Genomic DNA, 14,610 nt, shown 5'->3' with positions numbered 1-14,610 from the left:
CAGGATCCATGTCCTTAAAAATGGTTAAAATTTTATATGTGTTTTGCCACAATGAAAAATATGTACATATATACACATACACAGATGATCTATTTTCTGAACATGAACAGAACGCTGTGAAAAGGAACAGTTGAGCAAGAAGGAGCTCTTACCCATTGAAAAATTAGTCCGGAAAATCCAATATCTGATTAATAAAAGTTCCTTTTTTTTTTTTAAGTTTTTTTTTTTTTTTGAGAGAGAAGGAGAGCAGGAGGAGGGGCAGGGGCGGAGGCAGAAGGAGAGAGAATCCCAAGCAGACTTTGTGCTGAGTTCAGAACCTGAGGCGGCACTTGATCTCATGACCCTGAGATCACCACCCCAGTAGAAATCAAGAGTCTGATGCCCAACTGACTGAGCCACCCAGGTGTGCCCCCCCACTTTTTAAAAAGATTGTATTTATTTGAGAGAGAGAGTACAAGAGTGTGCACAAGCAGGGGGGTGGGATGGTGGGAGAAGGAGAAGCAGATTCCCCACTGAGTAGGGAGCCCAGTTCAGAGCTCGATCCCAGGACCCTGGGATCATGACCTGAGCGGAAGGCAGACACTCATCCGAGCCACCCAGGTGCCCCATGGTTTTATTTTATTATTTTATTTTTTTAAAGATTTTATTTATTTATTTGAGAGAGAGAATGAGATAGCATGAGAGGGGGGAGGGTCAGAGGGAGAAGCAGACCCCCTGCTGAGCAGGGAGCCCGATGTGGGACTCGATCCCGGGACTCCAGGATCATGACCTGAGCCGAAGGCAGTCGCTTAACCAACTGAGGCACCCAGGCGCCCCCCATGGTTTTATTTTTAAGTAATCTCTACAAGCAATGTGGGGCTCAAATTCACAACCCTGAGATCAAGAGCTGCATGCTCAGGGTGCCTGGGTGGCTCAGTTTGCTAATTGTATGACTCTTGATTTTGGCTCAGGTCGTGATCTTTGGGAGTCATGAAATCGAGCCCCGTGTTGGGCTCCATGCTGGGTGTGGAGCCTACTTAAGATTCTCCCTCTCTGTCTCCCTGTCCCTGCTTGTGTGTGTGTGTTCTCTCTCAAGAAATTTTAAAAAGGAGCTGCATGCTCTACAAACTGAGCCACCCAGGAGGCCCAGTAAGAGTTACTTTTTTTTTTTTTAAGATTTTATTTATTTATTTGAGAGTGAGAGAGAAAGAGCCCGCACAAGCAGGGGAAGGAGCACAAGGAGAGGGACAAGCAGACTCCACGCTGAGCGCAGAGCCCGATGCAGGGCTTGATTTCACGACCCTGAGATCATGAGCTGAGCTGAAATCAAGAGTTGGATGCTCAACCAACTGAGCCACCCAGCCACCCACCCCCTGTAAGAGTTCTTTTATTTTTTTTATTTTTAATTTTTAAAAAGATTTTATTTATTTATTTGAGAGAGAGAGAGTGAGCACAAGCAGGGGAAGTGGCAGGCAGAGGGAGAGATAGAAGCAGACTCCCCGCTGAGCAGGGAGCCCGACTTTGGGCTCGATCCCAGGACCCTGGGATCATGACCTGAGCTGAAGGCAGACGCTCAACGCCTGAGCCACCCAGGCACCCGAGAAACATTTTGTCTTTACCCCAGAACTGAACATTGTCATCATCATCTTTTTGTTTCAATAACTATTGAGATACAATTCACATACCGTAGAATTTGCTTGTTAAATTACGGGGTTTTGGTGGTTTTTAGAATATTTTCAGAACCATCACCCCAACTGTAGAATTTTTTTTGTCACCCCAAAATAAAACACTGTACCCATCAGCAGGCACTCTCCCATTTTCTCTTAAGCCTTAGCCCCTGGCAACCACTTACCTACTTTCTGTCTCTGTAGATTTGACTCTTCACATTTTATAGAAATGGAGTCATACAATGTGCAGTATTTCGTGTCTGGCTTCTCTCAATTGGCATAATATTTTCAGGTCCATCCATGTAGTTTTCTTTTTGTTTTACCTTTAAAAAAAACCCTATATATGTACTTTAAAGAAAACATCTGTCTTATGTTAAGACTTTCAGTTTTTTAACACCTTTATTGAGATACAATTTATGTACCATAAAATTCATCACTTTTAAAAAAATGTACAAGTCTATGATTTTTGTGAAATTATTTATAGAGTTCTGCAACTTTAGAACATTTCCGTTGCCCCCAAAAGATCCCCATGTCTATTTGTAGTCACTCCTTGTTCCTTCCCCCAGTCCCAGGCAACCTCTAATCTATTTTCTGTGTCTTATATACTTGCTTTTCTGGACATTTCCTATAAAGTGAATCATACCATATGCCTTCTTTTGTGTCTGGCTTCTTCCACTTGACATCATGTCTTTGAGGTTCATCCATTTGCAGCCTGAGTCAGTAGTTTTTTTCCTTTCCACACCAAATTTTCCATTCTATGGGTAATGCCACATTTTGTTTACCCTTCCACTTTGATGAGCATTTGATTTACTTCCACTTTGTGAGTAAAGCTGCTGTGAACATCGTGAGTTTTGAAGGGGACATATGCTTTCATTTATCTTGGACAAATATATAGGGGTGGGATTTCTGGGTCATATTGTAAATTTATGTTTCACTTTTTAAGAAATGGCCAAATTGTTTGCCAAAGTGGCTGTAGATTTACATTAAAAAAAAAAAGTCCTTAGCAGGATGGATCTCTTTCCTGATTTCCCCTCAGTTGTAGATCTATCATTCTGCCAGAGTGATTTTGGAATCTCTTCTCCCGGAGCCCCTGACTTCACCTGTCTGGCTTAGTGCTGGCAGGGCCTGCTGCCTACCTTCCCGGCTGTCCTCTTGGGTTTTCCCTTCACCATCAGCATGGGAGAATCAGTAGATTTCTCCCTCGTGTCTGTCGCGCTTTGCTGCCTCTCTCTCTCTCTCATGTTAGATCCTTTGTTTTTTGGTTTCCTGTTTTGGTTTATTTTCTCATTTAAATAATGTACTGCCTTCCTTAATAACTTCTGCAGAAAAGGAACACCGGAGATAAAAGTTTTTGGTTCCTTGCTTGCATGTCTGAAAAGGCCTTTATTTGACCCTCACACATGATAGATTTAGCTGGATTTAGAATTACTAGTTATAAATAACTTTCCCTTACAATTTTGAAGATCTTACTCCATTTTTATGAGCTTTCAACATTGCTGATGCCATAGTTCTGGTTCTTTGAAGGAAACCTGTTTTTGTTCTTCTGGAAATTTTGAGTATCTTTTGATACATTGTGCTGGCCACTCAGCAGATCTTTTCATTGTAGGAACTCATGCATCTTGGTTTAGGGAAAGAAAAGACTAGATTTTTTTTTTCTCTTCCATTTAACTAGTCTCTTTCTAGAACTGTTACTGGAAATTGGAGCTCTTGGACTGATCTTCAATTTTTTGTCTCCAGTTCTTCATCTCTTTGTCTCTTTTACTTTAAGGAAGTTTCTACTTGCACCACCACATCTTTTAACAGGTTTTCATTTTTGCCATCATGTTGCATTTCTAGTGGAGATTTTTCTTTGGGTGGGGGGGTTACTGGTGTCTGTATTATGTTCCTTTTTAATAGCATCCCATTCTTGTTTTATGGATACAATATTGTCTCTCACTTTGAGTATGTTAATGGCATGGTTTTGTTGAACTGTTCCATATGCATTCCTTCTGTATTGTTTCCTCTGTAGTTTGGTGTCTTTCATTTGGAGGCTCTCCTCAGAGGTTGGTTGGCCTTGCCTGCCTGTCTGCTGTGTGTGGCAGAGGGACTGGAAACTCTGTGCTTCTGGGCCTCCTTGGATAGTGAGCCAGCTGCACTGTTTCATTGCGGGGTCTCCTCCCCTTGGGGACCTTTTTCTTAGGCTGGCCAGATTTCTCCATAGAGGAATGTTCCAATCTGCCCTCCCCAGCTAAGAACAGAACCCTAACTTTCAGTTGAACTGCTGTCCCCAACCAAGAGACACCTGTTTGACCCTCTCGTCAGTAAATCACCCATCTTCTGCTGGGGCGGAGAGACAGGGCTGCCTGAGCAAACCAAGTACAGGGGATGAGATCTGGGTTTGTCAGCTGCCTTCTCTCCCTGACTTTTTTTTTTTTTTTTAAGATTTTATTTATTTATTTGACAGAGACATGGTGAGAGAGGGAACACAAGCAGGGGGGAGTGGGAGAGGGAGAAGCAGGCCTCCCATGGAGCAGGGAACCTGATGCGGGGCTCGAGTCCCAGGACCCTGGGATCATGACCTGAGCCAAAGGCAGACGCTCAATGACTGAGCCACCCAGGTGCCCCATCATTCCCTGACTTTTAATATGAGAAACTTCAAGTCTGTAGAAAAGGTACATGAGTAATACAGTGAATGCTTATATTGCTCTTTACCTGCGTTCACCTATCCATAGCAGTTTGCTGCAGTTGGCTTCTTTACATGTTTTTTTCTGAACCCTTTGAGAGTGTGTTAGTGATACCATGATATTTCCCCCTAAATACTTCATCTATCTTCTTCTTTTTTTTAAAGATTTTATTTATTTGTCAGAGGGGGAGAGAGAGAGAGTGCATAAGAAGCGGGGAGGGGGCAGAGAGAGAGGGAGAAGCAGGCTCCCCGCTGAGCAAGGAGCCTTGAGGCAGGACTCGATCCCAGGACCCTGGGATCATGACCTGAGCCGAAGGCAGACGCTTAACCATCTGAGCCACCCAGGCACCCCTACTTCATCTATCTTCTAAGAAGAACAACAATCCCATAACCACAATACACTTTTCATGTGTAAGAAACTTACCATAGTACTATTATGTTGCATACAGTTCATTTTGAAGTTTTTCATTTGTCCCTAAAAATATCTTTTACAGGTTTTTTGTTTTTAAATTCAGGATTTATTCGAAGTTTACATATTGTATTTTCTTGCCATCTAGCTTTATTCTGTAATTCAGAAGTGTCCCCAGCCTTTAAAAAAAAAATTATTATTGATCTTACGTGGCATTGACCTATTTGAAGAGTCCAAGCCAGTTGTTTTGTAGAATGTCCTTCAATATGGGCTTGTCTGTTTCCTCATGATTAGATTCAGGTGAGACTTTGTTTTTAAGCAGGTCATAAAGTGTCCCATTGGGAGCACATGAGGTCAGTTTGTCCCATTACTGGTGATGTTAAGTTTGATCCCTTGGTTAAGGTAATGTCTGCCATATTTCAGTACAGTAAATGTCTCTCCCTCCTCCTTTGTAATGAAAAGTAATCTGAACAAGTAATATATGGAGTGGTATTCTAGGTATTCTCCAACAACCTTACACCCAGTTGTTTTAGCTTATATTGATGGTTCTTGTCTGAATTAGTTATAATAGTGGTGGTTAAAAAATGGTGATTTTGTAATTCTACCATATGCACTCCACTTAATAAATTATATTATTTTATAAAGATCTTTCCTATTTCCTGGCACTGCAAAATGTTCCAGATTCAGGGGGTGCCTGGGTGGCTCAGTTGTTAAGCATCTGCCTTCGGCTCAGGTCATGATCCCAGGGTCCTGGGATCGAGCCCTGCATCGGGCTCCCTGCTCCTCAGGAAGCCTGCTTCTCCCTCTCCCACTCCCCCTGCTTGTGTTCCTGTTCTCGCTATCTCTCTCTCTGTCAAATAAATAAATAAAATCTTTAAAAAATATTGTTCCAGGTTCATCGTACAGTTTTCCTGCCCCAGACCTGGAATCAACCATTTCTCTGAAGAGTCCTGTTCCTTTCGGTGAGGAATGGTATTCAGAAACCAAGATCTGAGTGGTAGCTATGCTCATAGTTATTTGGACATCATAGCGTCTAGGCATTTCTTTCTTTCTTTTTTTTTTTTTTTAATTTATTTATTTGAGACAGACAGAATGAGAGAGAGAGAGCATGAGAGGGGGGAGGGTCAGAGGGAGAAGCAGACTCCCCACCGAGCAGGGAGCCCGATGCGGGACTCGATCCCGGGACTCCAGGATCATGACCTGAGCCGAAGGCAGTCGCTTAACCGACTGAGCCACCCAGGCGCCCCTAGGCATTTCTTTCAGTGGATTGAGCTAGGAAACCTTTTTAAAAATAAGCAGCTCATATTTATTGATACCTCTGATTCTAATCTATACTAAAGTTCTTCTCTTCCTCCCATCTTATATTTTTACCTTCTTTTTCCCATAGTAAGAACTGTGGTTCCCAACACCTTGAATATATGTATCCATTTGGCCAGTCCTAAAATACTTGTAGTTTTGGAATTACTACTCCTATACCACTACCAAGAACACACCTACTAAGTAAATTCCAGGATTTCTTTGTAGTTATGTTATTAAGCTGTTTCCCACTGATGGGGTATAGTCAGTTCTCAAGTCAGAAGTCACTAGCATTCATTCCTTTTTTTCTTAGGGGTGATTATGTTAACATTTCATTCTGTTTGTATTTAGTTTTAGGACTTTGCCTTCTCATCTTGTTGATTTATTTTTAATGTTTTTGTATTGAGATAAAATTCATGTGCCATAAAATTCACCCCTTTAAAATATATAATTTCACATTTTTTAGTATATTCACAAGATTGTATAACTGATTTATTTTTAGGATATGTAAAATGTAAACAAGATTCAGAAGTCATAACTATATAAAAACATATATTTAAAAGTTCTTGGGGCACCTGGGTAGCTCAGACGGTTAAGTGCCTGCTTCCAGCTCAGGTTATGATCCTGGAGTCCCGGGATCGAGCCCCGCATTAGGCTCCCTGCTCAGCAGAGAGCCTGCTTCTCCCTCTGCCCCTCACCCTCCTTGCTCTCTCTCTCAAATAAATAAGGTCCTCCTCGTTAGTATAGTGGTGAGTATCCCCGCCTGTCAAATAAATAAATAAAATCTTTTAAAGGTTCTCCACGGGGGCACCTGGCTGGCTCAGTTGGTAAAGCATGTGACTCTTGATGTTGGGATTGTGAGTTTAAGCCCCACGTTGGGCATAGAGCCTACCAAAATAAAAAAGCTTCTCTTTCCTCTCCTTTTTCCCTTTTCCTTGTTCCTACTCACATCCTATAGGTAAGTAATTCGATTAGTTTCTGGCTTATCTTTCTGGAGTTTGTTCTTGTTTTGTTTTTTTAAATATTTTATTTATTTGTCAGAGAGAGCACAAGCTGAGGGAGAAGCAGGCTCCCCACTGAGCAAGGAGCCCGAGTCGGGACTTGATCCAAAATCAAGAGTCAGACGCTTAATTGAAAAGCCACCGAGGTGCCCATTTTTCTCTTTTTCTAATTTAACAAAATGCCCATGAAGTCACTATATTAATTCATAAGGATCTTTTTCATTCTTTTTTACAACTCTTTTGCACTCCATCTTAGGAACATACCGTACTTTATTTAACTAGTCCTCCTATGTATGGGCCTTCAGGTTGTTCTCATTAGTTTGCTATCGAATATAATGCCACAATTGGGGCGCCTGGGTGGCTCAGGCGTTAAGCGTCTGCCTTCGGCTCAGGTCATGATCCTAGGGTTCTGGGATCGAGCCCCGCATCGGGCTCCCTGCTCAGCGGGAAGCCTGCTTCTCCCTCTCCCACTCCCGCTGCTGTGTTCCCTCTCTCACTGTGTCTCTCTCTGTCAAATAAATAAATAAAATCTTCTAAAAAAAATAAATATAATGCCACAGTAAATAACTTAATACATGTTTCCCCCTTTCAAATTGTTGAAGATGTATCTTCACTGTAAATTCTTAAATACAGGATTGCTGAGTCAAAGGGTCAATGTATATGTAGTTTTGCTAAATATTGCCAGATTCCTTTTTTTTTACATTTTAATGGAAGTATAGTTGACATGATATAGGTACTTTACTTTTCTACTTGCCCACCCGTTGGCCTAGGATTAGCTTTCTGGGCTCAAGTAAATTGAGTGATTTGCTTCTTAAATAAGACAGTCTTGAGACTGACAAATGCTAATAAACTGGATAGGATACTGGGACAACAGGCATAAACCAAGATCATCCCCAGGCAAATTACAATGTATGGTTGCCTTCTTCAAGCTAATTATTACTTCTGTTTTCCAGTTTTTACAACTTTGCCATCTTCTTTCCTGTTCTGTTTGTCCTTGTGACTATGCCTTTTTAAAAATTCCATTACTATTGTTTTAATTAAGAGTTTCAGGAGAGACTAGAGGTGAATGAATATGTTCATTCAGTTGGATATCTCTAGAAGCTTCAAAAATGTTATTAATCTGGGATTTTTTACATTCCGAGGAACCTATCATGCATGAGAATGGAATAAAGGCATTTTCCGATATGGACAGACTCAGAAAAGTTGCCCTGCCCTTTCTTAGGAAGATATGTCTTGTAAAAGGAGAGGGTAAAGCAGAAAAGAAGGTAGCCTGGGGTCCAGGAAAGAGGGCCCAGAACAGGAGGACAGCAAATGGACCCCAGGATTACAGCCATGCCCCAGCCCAGACAGCAGCCTATTCAGCCTGGTGCTAGAAGGTAGGGACTAGAGGAGGGGTTTCCGAGGGACAAGTGGAGCCAGGAGATTGTGATGTGATGTTTCAGGTGTTTAACATTTTTATTGCTAGCCATTGTTATTTGCTATAGCAACTGGAAAGAATAGCAGCAGATACACCAAAAGCTAAGCAAATTTAAAAATTAATGCGCATACTAACTCCAGGAAAAAGGCTTGTAAAGAATTGAAATAACCTAGTATGCTTTCTGGCTCACAAGTGAAGAACCTTTGTACATTAAGTGTACATTATTACATTATTCTACTAACTTTAATTACAAAATTGATTCTACTCTGTTGGGAAGGTGGATAAGAGTATATATGAGCTAAATCTGTACCTGTCCTAACATTGCGTCAATGGACGACATTCAAAATTGATAAAACTGTAAGTAGCTGGGTAAACCTATTATTTAGAAATATGGACAAAATATCAGAAGAAATGAGTAAAAAAGATGTTTTTAGTAAATGGGATTAGGAGCAGGGGGCTGGGAAGAGGGGAGACGGGTTTCTATTTCATCTTGTGGGTATACATAAGAAATAAGAATTAATACATACATACCTTGGGTGAGGATTCCTACCAGGCCAGTCTGCTTCTGCCATATCTCTGCTGGCACTTGAGACCCAAGGCCACATCTTGAGTGTGTCATAGGGCTATCTGATGGCTTCAGCTTCTGTCACCGGCCTTAGTGGAAGGTAAGGCATTTTTTCTGTGAAGTTGTGCCTCAGACATTTGTGGATCCTTGCAACAGGAGGGAAGCAGATTTTGAGCTTGGAACTGACAGAGCTGTATTTTTGCAGTTATTCTCTGTGTTGAGTTACATATTATCCACATGTGGGTATAAAATGGGAAAGCAAAAGTGCTCATTTGTTATTTCAGAAGCATAGGTCTCGAAACCTTGATAGAACAGAGACAAAGATGGCAGTCCTGGGGCTTGCCCAAACTAGTAAACCTTTAGCCTCAGTGAGATTTTTTTTTTTTTTAGATTTTTATTTATTTATTTATTTGACAGAGATATAGTGAGAGAGGGAACAAGCAGGGGTGTGGGAGAGGGAGAAGCAGGCTTCCTGCTGAGCAGGGAGCCCGATGCGGGGCTTGAGCCCAGGACCCTGGGATCATGACCTGAGCCGAAGGCAGACACTTAATGACTGAGCCACCCTGGTGCCCCTCAGTGAGATTCTTAGTAAGCTCGGTGTCCCTGGGCCTAGCTGGAAGGGAAAAGAATCAATGTAAAGAATGTACAACATAATGGAAATACCATTCAAAATTTTATATTTTCAGGCTCTCTGATGTTAGAAATCCTCTTTTGGTAAGCAAGAGTTACTTACCTACATTTGGATTTTTGGCCATGATTCTAAGCCTGTTTCGTTATAAAGAAAGAAAGTGACATGCATTCTGACTACTTGGAGCTCTGGAGACTCTCCAGTGTGTCTTGCCCTTTATTTGGAGAGGTTACAAGCTCATCTGGACCCTAATGCCATATTTGGACAAGTTATACAATCCTAGAAACACAAATTAGAATCAGTCACATTTTGTCCTTTATTTGCAAATAACAGATGTTGGGAAGCAAGCATGCTGCTGCCTGCCCTGACTCAGTTTCCTTGTTGGACTCAAGGCTCTCCTATGCCTCGACCCCTCCTCCCCCCAGCTCTCCCTGTGAGGCCTGTAGTGGGAAAGCAGGAAACCTGGCATGCTGGGTGCCCCTCGTGGAGCAAGGGGCGGCTGCCCTGAGCACTACACACCCCCCCACCCCCTTCCGCAGCACACAGCTTGGGAAGATGGGTGGGGACAGGCCTCTGGTGGCCATGCTGTGAGGTGGGAGGAGGCTCAGGTCCAGTGGACCTGGAGCAAGTGGAAGGCTCACATCTCCTATTTTCCACTACTTCTGTGAAACAAGCCTCATAACACTTCTGACCCTGCTTTCCCATCTGGAAGACATTTCCCTTTGCCTCAGTTTTTATAATACCAAGTCAACCACGTTGGCTCCTCCTTGGTTCACGTCTCCGTCCATGCACTCCATCCGTCTTTGGTGGCCAGAGCTATTCTGAAGTCTTGGCGAGGACACCTGAAGAGAGTAGAATACAGACAGCGGTCTGTGGTGCAGAGAGCACCCCTTCCAAGACGGCAGGCCGGGCTGGGGACCGGGGGCTGGGATGCGCACTCAGACTCTTCCATTCCCAGTCACAGGGCGTAAGTGTGCCCACCGCCAGTTGCTGGATGGAAGAGAAAGCGGACCGAGGGCATGACCTCTCACTAAGGGAGGACAGGATTGTCTCCTGTTTTGCTCACTATATTCCCCATGCCTGGAGTGCCTGACACACTGAGGTTGAAGAGGAGACAGAGGGAGAGGGCAAGTTGCCTTGGGGTGTCTGCATCCCGAAACCAGTTCTGGGGCTGGCTGCACAGGTGTCAGCTCACACCCGCCAACTGGCCCGAAGGGGAAATGCTGTCAGTGAGTTGCAGAAGGAAATTGTGTGTTGTTAGAGGTGCTCCTAAGGGGTCTGTAGGGGTGCTACTCCAGTGAACTCTGTCTCTTCCCCATTTGCACCCAGTTCCTGCTTCTCCTGGCCCCCAGGACACTCGGAAGTCCCTGGTCTGTGCCAGTGGGTTCCCATGGTGGTGCTGAACACGTGAGTGATGAGGGCATGGGTGTGGGCGTTTGGCTGTGAAGAGAAATAATGGAAAAGAGAAGGGCTCAGAATTGCCACCTGAGCCACCAGAGAAGCCTGCTCAGTGCAAAGTGGCTTTGCCATCACCACTTGGCTTTCTGGTGACTTCCCTGAGTTGTTCTGCCTATTGCCCCACACCCCCTCCACAGTCAGCCAGCATCCAGCCCCCGGCAGCACTCTCCCTGCCCTGTGCCCCAGATTTATCTGTCTCTGTGAACAGTTTGGCCTGTCCTCTACCAGGTGCTGCTGCGCTTGGGTCTGGGCCAGAGGCCAAGACCCAAAGTGGAATCACAGGTCTTGCTTGTTGGAGCAGACAGAGGGACACATGAAAATCAGGTGTAGGGAAACGTGCTCACCACACCCAAACTTGCCCTCGAGCTTGTCCCAAATGTGTCCACCTTTGGCCTTTGCCCAAGCTGTGCTCTCTGCTGGGAAGCCCTCCTTGTCTCTAGTCAGCCATCTCTTAGAAGCCCAGTGTGGATCTCCGCACTCCTCTGCCTGCCTCCCCGGGGTGGGGGTAGCACTGCCCTGTGTCGGAACTGCCAGTCCCCTGCCGGGAGTGGCAGTGCTCAGGATGTGTGGATGGGGCACCCTGGTCCTGGAGAGCTGATGTTGCCCCGAAGGGAGCAGCTGCAGCACGCAGGTGGCTGCAGTGAGGTCATTGTGTTGGCGGTGAGGTTGCACCAAAGGCCTTGAACATGCTTCTCCTCTGAGGTCTTGCCTTGAGTTGAGCTTCTCTCAGACATGGGTAGCACATTTATATTTTAGAGTGGTTTGTAATCGGATGGCCCCTGAGCCCCATCACATGCCTGGGGAAGGGCTGTGGAAATATTGTACTGAATAATGGGGAAGGAACCAGAGCTGCCAGGGCAGGAGGAAACGAGGAGGAGCACACACAGATTTCTGTACAGGTTGTTCTCTGCAGCCCTTTGTAAGGTAATGACAAAATGCAAACGACCTAAACTTCGAAAAATTGGGGATTATAACTAAATCCATTCACAGAATTTTGTGCAGCCATTAAAAGTGATGTTCTTAAGGGCATTTAAGAATATGGAAAGCTGGGCGCCTGGGTGGCTCAGTTGGTTAAGCGACTGCCTTCGGCTCAGGTCGTGATCCTGGAGTCCCTGGATCGAGTCCCTGGATCGAGTCCCGCATCGGGCTCCCTGCTCAGCAGGGAGCCTGCTTCTGCCTCTGACCCTCCCCCCTCTCATGTGCTCTCTCTCTCTCATTCTCTCTGTCTCAAAAAAAAAAAAAATAAAAAAATAAAAAATTAAAAAAAAAAGAATATGGAAAGCTGTTTAAATTCAAGCTTACAAAGCAAATCATAAAATAGAGTGATGTGATCCCAATATTTTTAGGGATTTGTACAGAAAAAAAGACTGGGAGGGCGGCAGACCCTAGCATAGTAGTGGTTTATGTTTTGGCTTTTCAGACTTCTGTGTTTCTCAGTTATTTCACATGAATGATTTGTTATTTTACAATGAGGAAAAATACAGGTTGTTTATGAAATAAAAACAGTGTCAGAGTCTGCGACACGAGCAGGATCAGATAGCTGGCGAAGCTTCAGTCAAGTGGAGCGCTGTGGAGCCAGGTCTCCCACAAACCCACGTGCCACGCCATGCCCGTGTGCCCCACGTCCTCTGCCTCAGGCCTGCTGGAGGTGGCCATGGGGAAGCACAGCCGGCCTCCTCCTGTGTGCAGCCATGCAGACCAAGGTCACCGCTGTTTGTCCTGACCTTGCACCGGGTGTCCTCACCGTGCACGAAGATGCCCCCATGCAGGCAGAGGAGGGAGGAGAGTGGCCCGGGTGGGACGTTGCCTCTGGCTGTCTCCTGTTCTGTGCCTTGGGGACCTTACGTCACGTCTCCGCATCACCCCTCACCTTTGAGAGGGAGGAGAGTGGTGCTCTCAGGGTGGGAGAACTCCACAGAGAGACTGTGGAAGCACCCACCTGCGAATTGCTATTAGATCATGCATGACCCGTGAAACTAGAAGTCTTCCTCGTCTTCAGCTTCCTGTTCGCACTTCTGACTGTGCTTGAGGCTGGCTGCACGACGGGGCCTGTGCCAGGCGCCCGGGAGCCAGGCAGGAATGTCAGAAGGCCCTGGCCTTGCACTGAGAGGAACCTGCAGACAGCTGCTCAGACAGCAACTCAGGCCCAGTGTGAGTAGTGTAGGGGAGGGTATCACACAGTGGTTCCCCGTTCACGCTCACGGGAAGCTCCCAGGCAGTTGGGGTGCAAGGGGCCGCCTGGCCTCTGGAGAGACTCCTCACTGTTCCCCGCCACGGAACCAGAGCTGCTGAGGGATTTTCCACAGGAATGACTAGCCCTGTGCTGTGCCCGTTAGAAAATGCAATGAAGGAGCGACCTCATTTCGTGATAGTAAAACAAAATGAATAATTTCAGTGAGGAGGGCATGTGACCCGCTCGGCCTGAGCAGCAAGGTTTCCTAGACTTTAAAGAACACCTGAGTAACGAGAATATGTGCTGTCTTCCCCTCGACCTGGTTTCCCCAGCCCTGAGTAGGCTGACTACGCTGTACTTTAATTTGGCACTGGCCACAGAGAGCCCCTGGCGGCCGTGTGCCTCGCTGCTGTGTGAGCAGTGCTGACAGCCCGTTTCTCTTCTTGCTTTCAGAAGTGACTGGAGAGTCGCGTCCTTATCATGGGAAGGAGGCTGTGGATCCGCGGCCGGGGCGGGCCCGAGGCAGCGACCCCAAGCACTTCCACGCGGTGAATGTGGCTCAGCCCGTGCGCTTTAGCAGTAAGTTGCAGACCTGCCCTGTCCGGGACCTAAGCGTTGTTGCCCCGTTTGGCCCCTGGCCATCAGGGCCACTTGGCTGGACGAGGGGTGTGCCTCCTAAAATGGCCCTTCAGCCCCTGCATGGTGAAGCCGTGATGCAAACCCAGGCTCTGGAACCAGGCTGCTTGTTTCCACAAGTCAGAGGCTTTTTGGGGTTGGACTATACCGGCCGTTTGGTAGATGGAGAAATAAGCTCCCAGAGCTTAGGTCCAGCTGACGGGGAGGGAAGGCTCTACCTCTGTCGTTAAGCCATTTTTGAAGAGACTAGTTAATGTCCCTATGACATTAAGATTTTAAAGGAGCGTTACAAGATTAAAGAAGGTTGAAAGACAGAAAAGACACACCGAACTCCCCCCCCCCCCCGCCCCCCAATCCTAAACAGACAGGCGTAATGACATACGTAGGTACAATGCACCAGGACAGGAGGAACTGACATGAAATATGTCTCCTGCAGTCTAGGAGTCTGTTGGCTATGTTAATACCCCCCCGCCCAACACACACACACAGACACTCAGCACCGGGGGGGCATTTCAGCTCCTGGGTTGTCTAACCCAGACTGAGCGAGTGCGGAGCCGGCGTCAGCCATTCCCTATCCTGATGCAGTGCTCGGCCTTGATCCATAATAGCTGTGAACTGCAAGGATTCTCGTGGTTGAAAGGGCACTGGGCAAGCTTGGCAGGTGAAGAAACTGAGGCTCTGAGAGGTCATCCCACCCAAGGTCATGCAGCCAACGGGGG

The 14,610-nt window shown here is 45.8% G+C and overlaps 1 protein-coding gene across 2 annotated transcripts in view; it reads left to right on the top strand.

The window, feature by feature from the left end:
* Positions 1-14,610, top strand: part of DGCR2 (DiGeorge syndrome critical region gene 2) — an 84,570-nt gene that overhangs the window by 36,555 nt on the left and 33,405 nt on the right. For both annotated transcript variants that reach the window (XM_034989099.1, XM_034989097.1), the window contains exon 3: positions 13,709-13,834. In XM_034989099.1, coding sequence (XP_034844990.1) covers positions 13,709-13,834 — 126 coding nt within the window. The remainder of the gene's footprint in view (positions 1-13,708; positions 13,835-14,610) is intronic.

This window comes from Mirounga leonina, unplaced genomic scaffold, assembly GCF_011800145.1.
Source record: "Mirounga leonina isolate KUSES-001 unplaced genomic scaffold, KU_Mleo_1.0 Mir_481, whole genome shotgun sequence".
In the NCBI taxonomy this organism is placed as follows: domain Eukaryota; kingdom Metazoa; phylum Chordata; class Mammalia; order Carnivora; family Phocidae; genus Mirounga; species Mirounga leonina.
The sequence above is the reverse complement of the archived record's forward strand: the minus strand, read 5'-3'. Positions and strand labels throughout refer to the sequence as shown.